General features: G+C 46.5%; 1 protein-coding gene across 1 annotated transcript; it reads left to right on the top strand.

The window, feature by feature from the left end:
• The first annotated feature begins 72 nt into the window (after positions 1–72).
• WDR83OS (WD repeat domain 83 opposite strand) lies at positions 73–13,223 on the top strand. The gene is made up of 4 exons (XM_027547863.1): positions 73–180; positions 12,156–12,261; positions 12,635–12,732; positions 12,827–13,223. Exons 1-4 carry the CDS (start codon positions 131–133, stop codon positions 12,891–12,893), a joined length of 321 nt encoding a protein of 106 aa, XP_027403664.1. The 5' UTR covers positions 73–130; the 3' UTR covers positions 12,894–13,223.
• The last annotated feature ends 139 nt before the right edge of the window (positions 13,224–13,362 follow it).

Here is a 13,362-nt window from a genome sequence, read left to right as displayed (position 1 = left end):
GGCTGAGAGTGTTACTCTAAAAACTATCCTGTGTTTCCAAGCTGGAAGCTGCCGGAAGCTGCCGGAAGCTGCCGGAAGTTGCCGGAAGCTGCGATTCCCGCAGCGGAAGAGGCGCGACTTCTGACTCGCTATGTCCGCGAACAATATGTCGGACCCACGGAGGCCCAACAAAGTGCTGAGGTGAGGCTCCTAGTTGTCATGGTGTTAAAAAAAGAAAAAAGTTCAGCTGTAAATTTAAACGATATAATTGGCTTTACCAAATGATCATAAATTGGACAACATCCCATCTAGCAAGTAGAGGGGAGCGCTAAAGAGCTATAGAAAGGAAAGTGTTATTTAAAGGCAGGACAAGGAAGTCATAAACAGGATGATTTCAGATTATATTAGTTTCCTTTTGGGGAGAAAAGGGTCTTATTAGGTGGGGGTTACCTCATTTTCCTTTTGAAGGATGGAGAGGGGAGAGAGCCCATGTGACAGACTGCCTCACTGGTGCTGACCAGAAAATTCGTGACTGACCGATTAAGACTGCATTTCTGGAGGAAGTTGAAGCTTCTATTAGGTTAGATATTAAGCCCCGATTTGGTAGCTTGGCCAAGTACAGATTTTTGGATCTGTGGTATTCTTTTTAACAAATCGTCTCTCTCTTCCCTCCTCCCCGCTCCCAGTCAGAGTCTGTCTAACTGAGAGACGTGATCAAAACTTAAGGCATGAGCGCCACTCTCAGCTGCTACTCTGAGGTTCTCTCAGTTTGGTTCTTTTGCAGACTATTCATAGTTAACCCCTGTGATAGTCACAGGTCCTTGCTGGCTTCAGGTTCACAGTCTCTGAGTTGGTTATTCTCTTGTTATTTTTCGGATGTTCTAGTCATAGGGAGATCTTTTGCTTGATGATTAGTGGCTGTGATTATGCATTTAAAGCTTTTGAGAGAATACAGTGCATTCAGTTTAGTTGCTCAGTCGTGTCCACCTCTTTGTGAGCTCATGGATTGCAACACACCAGGCTTCCCTGTCCATCACCAACTCCCAGAGCTTGCTCAAACTCATGTCCATCCAGTTGGTGATGCCATCCAACTATCTCATCCTCTGTCGTCCCCTTCTCCTCCTGCCTTCAATCTTTCTCACCATCAGGGTCTTGTTCAATGAGTCAGTTCTCTGCATCAGGTGGCCAAAATATTGGAGTTTCAGCTTTAGCATCAGTCCTTCCAATGAATATTCAGGACTGATTTCCCTTAGGATGGACTGGTTGGATCTCCTTGCAGTCCAAGGGGCTCTCAAGAATCTTCTCCAACACCGGAGTTCAAAAGCATCAGTTCTTTGGCCCTCAGCTTTCTTTATGGTCCAACTCTCACATCCATACATGACTACTGGAAAAACGATGTATTTGACTAGAAGTCCAGTGTTCTTGCCTAGAGAATCCCAGGGACGGGGGAGCCTGGTGGGCTTCCATCTATGGGATCGCACAGAGTCCGACACGACTGAAGTGACTTAGCAGCAGCAGCAGCAGCAAACCATTACTTTGCCAGACCTCTGTTGGCAAAGTAATGTCTCTGCTTTTTAATATGCTGCCTAATTCAGTGCATTAAGGAGATTATTATGATTATAATAAGCAGGATAATTAGCAATGTTTGGAGTGCACTTTGGAGCCATGCTCTCCAGGATTAAAATCAGGCAAAATCAAATACATGAAAGAGAGTTCCCACTGGAACTTCCCTGGTGGGGCGCTGGTTAGGACTTGGTGCTGCCAGTGCAGTGAGCAAGGGTTTAATCCCTGGTTTAGAAAAAAAAAAGAAAAAAAAATTCCCCTTGAAGGAGTTACCTTCTTACGCCAGCTGGCTTGCTCAGTGACCTTATGTAGTTGAGTTTCAGCTTCCCCAGGAGGAGTAATCCAGTGTAGCAGGTGGTGTTGACCACAGCATAGACACTCCTTGCTCAGCTAAAAGATAAACAAAGACTGTGTGTTAGTCGCTCAGTCGTGCCTGACTCTTTGCGACCCCATGGTCTGTCCATGGAATTCTCGAGGCAAGAATACTGGAATGGGTTGCCATTCTCTTCTCCAGGGGATCTTCCTGACCCAGGAATTGAACTGGGTCTCTTGCGTTGCAGGCAAATTCTTTACTGCCTGAGCTACCAGGTAAGCCCCTAATTAAGGGCTGTTCTGTTATAAAAGAACAACTGGCCAGAGAAATCTAAGGATCTTTCTTGGGCTGATGGCCTTGCCAAAGGACACGAATCCTGAGTCATGAAATCCTTATCATTCTTTTTAACTTCATGATGTAAATCCAGGGGACTTGACCAATGAGGTGTCTTAGTTCCCTTGTGGAAAGTTAGGAGCCCAGTTTAGTAACCTAAGAGGCATTGCCCTCTGTGCACTGGCTGTCTAGGCATTCAGAGGCTAAAGGAGAATGATAACCATTATGGACAAAGACAGACCCTATCGGGGCACAGACCATTTCCATTAGGGGGGTACTGTTAATGGATTCATTCACAGGGATTACTGCAGTTACCATTCAAGCCAGATGTCAGTCAGGTTTTCAGCACATTTGGGAATAGATTCTCCCAGCCTGAAATATGAAGTGTTGCTCCAAACACCTTGCCAAGATAGGTGCAGTTGGTGAGGTCTCTTAGTGAGTGGGGGCAGATCTGATCTAGATTATCATGAGAATGTGGGGTGCAAGTGCAGTGAGATTTACCAGTTAATTGTGTCTAATTGAGTATGTACGGTTATGATGGGAGAAAGGGAAAAACAAGGTATAGGTTGTTCTGGCTGTGAAAGTTGAATTGCATAAGAAACTTTCAGGGGGTTTGGTTGTAGTTTCCTGTGACCTTGAGAATAGAAGGAAAAGCTGGTCACAAGGAGGACCAGGAGGTCTCTAGCATCATGAATAGATTGGAATTTTTTGTTTTTGTTTTTGACTGTGCAATGTGGTATGCGAGATCTTAGTTCCCTGGTCAGGGATCAAACCCACTGTTCCTTGCATTGGTAGTACAGAGTCTTAACCACTGGACTGCCAGGGAAGTCTCAGATTGGAATTTTATTTATTTATTTATTTTTGGCTGTGCTGGGGGGTCTTTGTTGCTGTGTGGGCTTTTCTCTAGTTGCCGCAAGTTGGGGCTCCTCTTGGTTGCAGTGCAAGGGCTTTTCATTGCAGTGATTTTTTCCTGTTGCGGAGCACAGGCTCTAGGCATGCGGACTTCAGTAGTTGGGGTTCCTGGACTCTAGAGCCCAGGCTCATTAATTGTGGTCCATGGGCTTAGCTGCTCTGCGGCATGTGGAGATCTTCCTGGATCAGGGATTGGACCTGTGTGCCCTGCGTTGGCAGGCAGATTCTTTACCACTGAGCTACCAGGGAAGCCCCCAGATTGGAATATTTAATGACAAATCCAGCGGTCTGAAAGCTTACTTTCCTCAGCAATGGCTGGGAGATAAGGGTAAGAACATCATCTTTCCAGGTGAAAACCATAGTAAAAAAAAGAAAAAGAAGAAGGGTTTCATTCTAGTTAACATATGGTCTTGATCTGGTGTCTGGGACAGAAGCAGTCCACCTTGACGCCAGCTATTCTCTTCCTCATCAGTTTGATTCAGAGGTCTCCAGCGTCTGTTTAGGACTGGATGTCTGACGGAGCTTTCCTTAGCTGTGGGATGTGTACCCACGGCTCAGTGCCTTCTCATTTTGCATCTTTGTCAGTGGTCAGGAGCACTTGGTAAGGTCCCTTCCCATGGGGCTTGAGGGCTGTTTTCCTCTGATGATGTTTTCAGAATACCCAGTCAGCAGGCTCCAGTCTGTGACCAACAGGATCCTTTGAGTTGGGATCTGGGAGGGCTTCTTAAACCTGTTAATGATAGCATAAGACGTGAAAGACTTATAGTAGCTGGTCCTATTAACGTTAGATAGCAAGGGATCAGCAGAAAGTTGTAGAGCAATGGACATTGGTCTACTGGTGACTGTTCCATGTGGAGTGAGTGTATGTTTTCATAGAGGGTACTGGCAACAGTTGGCATGGCCAGAGGCAATACCTTAGGCCAAGGGAGTTCAGTAGTTTAGGCAGTCTAGAGGTTTTCGAGGATCCCATTAGTTCTCTCTACCTTGCCTGATGATAAGTGAAAAGGAGAGTGATAATTCCAAGGAGTCTGCAAGGTTTTCATTAAGGCTTGTACGATTTGCCCAGTGAAGTGGGTGCCTCAGTCCCTGAAGACTATGGAAGGTAGACCCCAAGTTGGAACCACATCTTCTAACAGGTTCCTTGCCATTGTGAGGGCATTAGCCTTGTGGCGAGGGAAGACTTCAGCCCATTAGGAAAGCATGTGTAGAGTAACAAGAACGTACTGATAACCCATACTGGGTGGTGGTTAGATAAAGTCCAGCAATAGGTGCTCAGAAGGTCCGGGGTGGGGAGGTCTGAGGCCTCTGGGAACACAGATGGTTCTTCCAGGATTGCAGGCCTGACAGGTCAAACATTGGTGGTAAACTGCTTTTGTGATTTTGTCTCCCCACCCATGTCTATTCGTCATTTGAGTCATCTTAAAATGCACTGTGATGGGTGAAGGAATGCAAAAACTGAAAAATGAGATTTGTCAGGGAGCTGGGAAGAACCACGTGGCCATCTTGGGTTTCCCATAGCCTTGAATGTTTATCTAATTTACAACCATTGTTTGCCCATCTTAATTTCTCTGTTCAGGAACAGACTGATGTTACAAGGGCATCAAGATGGCCAGGGTCTGGCAATGAGAGGTCATGTTTTGCTGAGGCAGAATGGTCTTCATCCATCTGTATCATAATATTTATTTATTTTTCCTGCTCTGTAAACCAGATCTTAGTTCCCCAACCAGGGATTGAACCCAGGTCACCACAGAGAAAGTGCCGAGTCTTAACCACTGGGCCGCCAGGGAATTCTCAATGCCATGATATTTATAGATTCTGTTGCTGCTGTCTTTGCATGAAATGTAACTAGGGCATTTCCTGAACTCTGGTTCAGTCCTTTTAGTGTGAGTCTCAATTTTAATGACAGGTAATTTCTTACCTTCAGAAAGTAAGAGTAGTTTACTTGTTGCCTTTAAAAAACTTTTTTTTTTTTAATTTATATTTTTGGCTGCCCTGGCTCTTCTTGCTGCGCGCAGGCTTTCTCTACTGCGGTGAGCAGAGGCTGCTCTCTGGTTGCTGTGCTCAGGTTCTTACTGTGGTGGCTTCTCTTGTTGCGGAGCATGGGCTCTAGAGCGTGGGCTCAGAGTTGTGGTGCACGGGCTTAGTTGCCCCACAGTATGTGGGATCTTCCAGGACCAGGGGTCCAACCCATGTCCCCTGCATTGGCAGGTGGATTCTTAACCACTGGATCATGAGGGAAGTCCCTATTGCCCATTTTTGATGGGGGCTGGAGAGGACTTCAGAAAACCCCTTTGTTTCCATAACATCTCCAAATCATGGATAATCCTAAAGGCATACTGATTCTTGGTAAAAATATTAACAAGCCATCTGGTAAGGGCTTTTTGGGCCACTTTCATTTATGGGAAGTTTCCTTTTCAAGTAATTCATAATGGTTAGTAATAGCATAATCAGTTTGGGAACAAGGTGTCCCTTCTTCATTTTCATTTTAGAGTATGGCCCATCAGCAAACAAGATTATATCAGGATGTTCTTACCTGACAGTTAAGGGGCTTATCTTTGTCAGTAGGGGTAGTGATGTAGCAAGTTAAAGGTGTTGCAACATTTAAGATGTTGCGTAAGTGGAGGAAGCAAAAGGATCTCATAGAAGGTTAATATGCTGGCAGAGACATGTTGAGTCAATTCAGAGTTAAGAAGACCGGTTTTTTGTTTGTTTGCCTTTTTAATACATTTGGGAGATCAGGAGATGCCCCCTCTGCATATATTTATTTATTTATTTACTTACTTACTTACTTATTTGGCTATTCCAAGTCTTAGTTGCAGCATACAGGATCTTTTAGTTTTGGCATGTGGGATCTAGTTCCTTCCACAAGGATTGAACCCAAGCTGCTTGCAGTGGGCCCACAGAGTCGTACTGGACCACCAGAGAAGTCCCAAGAGTTAAGAAGATTTTGGACAGCGTGAGGAGTCTATAAATAAATGCTGTTACTTCAGATTAGATCTACTGAAGCTTCTACTAACTTTGTAGTTGCAGCTGTAACCCAAGACAGTTGGTATAGGCACTGGCAACTGAATCCAGTTAAATGCTGTGAGAAGAAAGAGGCTGTGTTTATTGCTATGCTCTTGTGTGAGCATTCCCAGGGCTTGGTTATTTCTTTCATGCACAAATAAAGTGAAAGGTCTTGAATAATTAGGTAGGTCTAGGGCTGGTGGTTCTTAAAGCACTTTTTTTACTCTTCAGAAAAGCCTACTTATGTATATCTTCCCTAGAAAGGGGCTCAGGGACTAGAAGTTTAGTAAGGTCATTGGGTGGGGAAATGAATAGGGAAAAATTAGGAGCCCATAGTCTACAGTAGCCAATCAAGTCTAGAAGTCCACACAGCTGTCACTTAGTTGTAGGCCTAGGAAATTCTTGGATTAGCCTGATCCTTGTTGGGTTCCTTCAGCACTAGGTAATGAACATTATCTACAGATAATTGTTAATTTTCCCTTGAAGAGTTTATGTTCCTCTTGTCAACTGAAATAATAACCAACCTATAATAAGAATTTTATCTGAGCCAAACGGAGGCCTATGGCCCAGGAAACATAGATTCAAAAGCACTTGAATTGTTTTGCCGGACTACAGTATGGCAGAAGCTTATTCAGGCAAAAACTGCAGTTACAGAACTTGTTTGTCAAGAATTATAATTGGAACTTCCCTGGTGGTCCAGTGGTTAAGACTGTGCTTCCACTGCAAGGGGCATGGGTTCTATCCCTGGTCAGGGAAGTTCTGCATGCCTGCAGGTATGGTCAAAAAAAAAAAGGGGAATATGATTAGAGTCGGCAAGATATACGGGTGCTTGTTAAGCAAGGATTCGTTGGGGTCTGAAGATGTTGAGGCCATAAGGTTGCAGTTAGCAGCTGCTAGCAGATACCGTCTTAAGAATAGCTGGTGGTGTGGTTAAATTTGATACAGTTCAGAAAATTCAAGTCCTCACTGATGCATTAACATGGCTACCCGGCTCCATTTGGATGCCTGAAGCACAGTTCTGTCTTGTCCGAACAAAGAACAAACATCAGACACAATGGGTACATTGCTTCAGGGTTTCAAGAGACAGATTAGCACATACACAGCAAGACAGCATGACCTTAGGTCAGGGAAGGGAACCTCATATTCAAAGGAATTGGTACATTGGTATTGTGGGGATAAGGTGAAAGAACATTTATCCCCTCTTCAAAGTGGACATTCTGCACAGTCTGATAACTGCACATTTTTTTTTTTTGGTCTAATGGTTAAAGCAGATGTCTGTCTGAGAGGCCACAAGACTGTCTGTTCTAATGAGCATAAAGTTTAAGCCCAGTCATGTCTTAGCTAGGATGACTTCTCCATACCACAGTATGAAAAGTTCTTCCATCACTTTTTAGCAGATAAATGGAATCTTTTATGGATGTGTCTTTGGTTACTGAGCACAGTAAGCAGTCATCCACCTGTTGTGAAAGAGCTCATTTCCTGGGGACTGGTGGGTCCTTACATCTTGACGGAGCACTTGGGAGAAATCTGAAGGGGCCTCAGTGAACCCTTGAGGCACGAGTGTCCAGGCTTACTGCTAATTGTTCCAAGTTAAGGCAGATGGACATCAGCTGTTGGAATCTATAGAGATACTGCAAAAGGCTGAAAAAGATCCACAACAGTGTTTTGAGCCTGCTGGAATCTATGACAAAATGGTGTTCCAGGTTTGGGACAACTGGGAAGGGGGAAATAACTTTGCTAATAACCCTTGAGTCCTGCTTGTTGTTTAGTTGCTCAGTCTGGTCCAACTCTTTGTAACCCCATGGACTGTAGCTTGCTAGACTTCTCTGTCCATGGGGTTTCCCAGGCAAGCATACTGGCTGCTAAGTCGCTTCAATCATGTCCGACTCTGTGCAACCCCATAGACGGCGGCCCACCAGGCTCCACTGTCCCTGGGATTCTCTAGGCAAGAACACTGGAGTGGGTTGCCATTTCCTTCTCCAATGCTTTAAAGTGAAAAGTGAAAGTGAAGTTGCTCAGTCATGTCTGACTCTTAGCGACCCCATGGGCTGCAGCCTACCAGGCTCCTCCGTCCATGGATTTTCCAGGCAGGAGTACTGGAGTGGGGTGCCATTGCCTTCTCCAGGGGACTTCCCTGACCTAGGGATTGAACCTGTGTCTCCTGCTTTGCAGGTGAATTCTTTACTGCTGAGCCACCAGAAGCTCCTGAGGGAAGGGATAAATCAGGAGATTGGGACTGACACATACACGCTGGTATATATAAAATAGATAACTAAGAAGGACCTACTGTGTAGCTCAGGAAATTCTACTCAGTGCTCTGTAAAGACCTATATGGGAAAAGAATCAAAAGAAGAGTGGCTATATGAACATGTATAACTGATTCACTTTGCTGGACACCTGAAATAACACAGCATTGTAAATCAACTATACTCCCTATAAAAATTAAAAAACAAAAGAAACTTTCCCCTGAGGCTGGAGTGGGGGGAGGCTCTTAAGTTATGGACAAGTCACCATCCTCACCCATTAGGTTTCCAGACTGGCAGGATCTGCATGTTGTGGTGGCTTCTATAGGGCGTGCCTAATTAGCCCTGGGACATTAGGTCTTCTCTTGTGGGTGTGCGGCTTTGTGTGGCTTTAGGCTTCAGAGGATATTGATGTAATTGAGGGGGAGGTTTAGTTATGTGTCTCTGAATCTTTATAAGCTCTGTATTTTTTATTCTTGCAATGTCAATATTAGAAATAACGCACAGAGGATTTCCCTGGTGGTCCAGGATTTCGATTCCTGGTCCAGGAAGATCCCAAATGCCGCAGGGCAACTAAACCCGTGCACTGCAACTACCGAGCTGGAGCTCTAGAGCCTGCAGTCTGCAACAAGAGAAGCCACCGACACTAGAGTAGTCCCAGCTTGCCGCAACTAGAGAAAGCCCATGCGCAGCAGTGTAGATTTGGTGCAGCCCAAAAGAAAGAAAGAAAGTACCCAGAGATTTTGAGACACCTCAATTAAATTCAGGGACTTTTGTTGGAATTCTTCCTCTCCGTCAAGGACAGATTGTAAGAACATAAAAGATCTGATTCACGTTGGTCAGGAAATTTTAAGGTGAAGTCCCCATTGGAAACAAAATGTCTTAGCCCTTTTAACTCAGAAAGGAGAGCTCTACCTAAATAGATCGACTGGGGCTACGTCACATAGTGAAAAAAGAATGTTTTTCAGTCAGAAGTCCCCCAGTCATTTGTACTGGTTGAGGTAGAAATTCTCTCTGAACTTTTGTTAGATTCTTCCAGTTAGGAAACCTCTTTTTCACTCTGAGGGAGTTGTCATCCTAAGGGAATGGGGTGAAAACATAGCTCCAGACTGCATGGAGATCAAACCAGTCAATCCTAAAGGAAATCAACCCTGAATATTCATTGGAAGGACTGTTGCTGAAGCTCCATTCCTTTGGCCACCTGATGCGAAGAGCCAGCTCATTGGAAAAGACCCTGATGCTGGGAAAGATTGAAGGCAAAAGGAGAAGGGGGTGGCAGAGGATGAGATGGTTGGATAGCATCACCCACTCAATGGACGTGGATTTGAGTAAACTGGGTGATAGTGAAGGACAGGTGAGCCTGGTATGCTGTAGTCCATGAGATCACGAGGAGTCAGACACGACTTAGTGACTGAACAACATCTCAGGAAAACACGTGAGAGTCTCAGCACATAGCTTGGCTGTGAGGGACCAAAGGAAGGCCTGCAATCTTGAGAATTCCTGCTGAAGAGGGAACAAGCGGTGTGAGGCAGGTGCATTCAGAGAGAAGGTCTGACAGAGTCACAGAACTGAACAACAATAAGTATCATCGAGAATTTGATAAGGTTTCCCATTAGATGTAATTTTATTTTCCCCTTGGCTGTTTAAGGGGATTACAGATAACAGCTTACCAGAGAATCCCTCGGAATACTGAGGAGACAGATATGGGGGCAAGTTGATTACATTTGAGACATTGGTCCTTGGGCCAGCGTTTTGTTGGCGGACCCCTAGGAGGGCATTATTTTAGCTCTCTGGTCTTGGAGCTGTTGTAACTGTAAGACCAACAACTTGGAGAATTTTTGCTTGTAGTCTTACTCTAAGGTCATTTCAAAGTGCTCAGCTCTGGTCATTGGCTCCATCAGCCTGGTGGTCTCCTATCCTCTCTTCTGTATTTTTATCAATCCACTAATCTCAGGAGATAATCTGTGAGCAAACAGGGCCACTAGAGCAGGTTAGGTGACTATCACATGGAACCGAAGCACCATAGGAGGAGGGCTTCCAAGCAAGTGTCTTAAAGTCGGTCGGATTCACCTTTCTTTGTTTTGCATGTTTGAATAACAGACCAGTCAGTAGGGGTAGGGAAGATTCTAGGAACGGTTTATAAAAGGTCTGTTGCTTTTTAAAAATTTTATTTATTTATGGTTGTGTTGGGTCTTCGTTGCTTTGTGCAGGCTTTCACTAGTTGCAGCGAGCAGGGGCTGCTCTATGCGGACTTCTCATTGCAGTGGCTTCCCTTGTTGCGGAGCACAGGCTCTAGGCATATGGGCTTCCGCAGTTGCAGCACACAGGCTTGGTAGTTGCAGCTCGTAGGCTCTAGAGTTCGGGCTCAGAGGTTGTGGTGCACAGGTTAGTTGCTCCACAGCACGTGGAATCTTCCCAGACCAGAGATGGAACCCGTGTTCTTTGCATTGACGGGTGGGTTCTTACCCACTGCCCTATCAGGGAAGTACAGTTGCTGTTTTGCAAGCTTTGTCTGGTTGAGGAGTTTTTTTTTTTTTGGCTATGCCCCATGGAATGCAGGCTCTTAGTTCGCCAACCAGGGATAGAACCTGAGACCCCTGCAGTGGAAGCTTGGAGACTTAAACCACTGGACCGCCAGGGAAGTCCTGAAACCCTCACTTTCAAGGGCAGTCTTGTCTCAGGGAAACCTTCCCCATGACAGCCATAGTAATTCTAGGTTGTTTTTAGTCATACTTTGCCATTTTTGTAGATATTTACAGCTTCTGAGATTACAGTTCTTGGTCATAAAAATAAGCAGGTGTGCCAATGGGTAGACTCATTAAAGGACATGGTGGGGTCAGAGATGCTCCCATCTCTCTTGGCTGGCCTTTATCTACACAAAGGAAGACAGACAGACATGAATACTGTAACACTGCAGCCATAACCAGTTACTGTGGCCTGGCCAAGAAAAAGGCCCTGTGCACACCATCACTGACTGCCTACGTGGAACCTGGGGCTGGAGAAAGGCTTGAACCAGGAGTAGATCCTACATGGGGACTGTGGGCTGATTCCAAACAAATGGGGAACTGCAGACCAAACCGCCAGCACATCCCAACAAGGAATCTGGGAACAGAACCAAGGGCCTAGGGTTTCCAGCCAAATGAGGAACTGTAGTCAGAACCACCAGCAGCTCCCAACATGGAACTAGTGATTCCAGACAAATGGGGAACTGGCTGGAAAGCCAGTTAGGTCGGGAGCATGACACAAAGAGAGCAGAGCTCAGAACTGAGAGGAACTTACCCATGGCCTCCAGATCCAGCGAGAAAGACCGTGAACTCAGAAGGGGATTCATGGTACCCCTCCTTGTGTTCCTTGTTGTCCCTGAATGTCAGAGGTTCACTTTGGATCCTGTTGCTGCTACCAAATCTCTTGAAAAACAAAATTCACCTGAGTAAATTCTAAAGGTCTAATTGGCTTTATTGAAGGATTCATGAATCTGGCAACATCTTGTCTAACAAGTAGAGGGGAGCCTTAAAGGCCTATAGAAACGGAAAGGTTTTTAAAGGTAGGGCAAGGAAGTCATAAACAGAAAAAAGGATGATTACAATGTCAGAGACTACATTTCTGGAGGAGGCTGACGCTCCATTCAGGCTAGGTAGTAAGCCCCAGTTTAGTGGCGTGGCCTAGCATAAATGACTCCATTTTGGACCTGTGGTTTTATTTTTAACAATGGGGATGGGTCTCAGATTGTGGGTTGGAGGCCCAGGGAAGCATCTGCCCACCCTAGGGGTAGAAGTTGAGTGCCCCTGACCCTGAGCCTGCCGCAGGTACAAGCCCCCACCGAGCGAGTGTAACCCAGCCCTGGATGATCCGACACCAGACTACATGAACCTGCTCGGCATGATCTTCAGCATGTGCGGCCTCATGCTCAAGGTGGGCAGGGCTCGGGTGATGCTAAGTGGAGAAAGCCAGAGCTGTCGTGAAGCCAGAGGTCCGGGTCAGGATGGGCACATTGGATGTTGGTCTGAGGCTTTAAGGCAACTTGTTGAGGTCCTTAGGGTGATGGGGGATGTCAAGGGCTAGGCTTCTTAGGCCTGAGGGGACATGGTGGGGTCAGAGATGCAGTTCAGGGAGTAGGACCAGAACTTGGGTACCTGAGGTTAGCTTTGGGAGGCTGAGACTGAGGGACTCCTGGGGATCAAGGCTGGAGCTGCAACAGGTGAAACTGGGATTGGAACCGGTGGGAGAATGGCTCATTGGGGTGCCTCTCACTGACCTAACGCATCTGTCCACCCACCTCTTCCAGCTGAAGTGGTGTGCTTGGGTCGCTGTCTACTGCTCCTTCATCAGCTTTGCCAACTCCCGGAGCTCTGAGGATACGAAGCAGATGATGAGTAGCTTCATGTGAGGCTGGGTCTGGGGAGGGAGGGACTCCTGGGGGAGGGGTGGGAGCCCCCCCGCCTCTCCATCCTGGACTGACACCTCTCTCCCATCTCAGGCTGTCCATCTCTGCCGTGGTGATGTCATATCTGCAGAACCCTCAGCCCATGACGCCCCCCTGGTGATGTCAGCCTAGAGGGGTCACGTCCTGGGCCTCTCTAGCCACCTTGCCCTAGGCCTCACCTGTGGCTGCTCAGCCTCCTGCCGTCAGCTGTGGTGCTGGGCTTCCCTCGGCGAGGCAGTCTCTGGGTCTGCAGCTGGACAGAGGGAACCTGGCCCTGACCCTGGGATCTCACGGCTGCTGGAGCAGAGAGAGGAATCCCCTGGGCCTAACCTCCGACCCCCACCTTTTCCTGCCCTGCCTGCTCCCAGGAGAGACGCTATCCATGTTTCTAGGTGTACCCACTCATTTTCTTGTTGAAACCCGTTAATAAAGTTTTGCATTCTGGCTGTTCTCTGCGACCCCTCTCTCCTGTGCATGGGGGCTGTTTGTCCTAATAGAGGGAAGGGCTCCACCTTCCCACTCAGTCAGGTCTGGGGTGGGGCCCCAGTCTGGAGCCTTTTGGTTAGTTCATTTGCTTATTTCGCAAGACT

This window comes from Bos indicus x Bos taurus, chromosome 7 (assembly GCF_003369695.1).
Source record: "Bos indicus x Bos taurus breed Angus x Brahman F1 hybrid chromosome 7, Bos_hybrid_MaternalHap_v2.0, whole genome shotgun sequence".
In the NCBI taxonomy this organism is placed as follows: Eukaryota; Metazoa; Chordata; class Mammalia; order Artiodactyla; family Bovidae; genus Bos; species Bos indicus x Bos taurus.
Note: the sequence above shows the minus strand (reverse complement) of the source record. Positions and strands in the feature narration are given on the sequence as shown.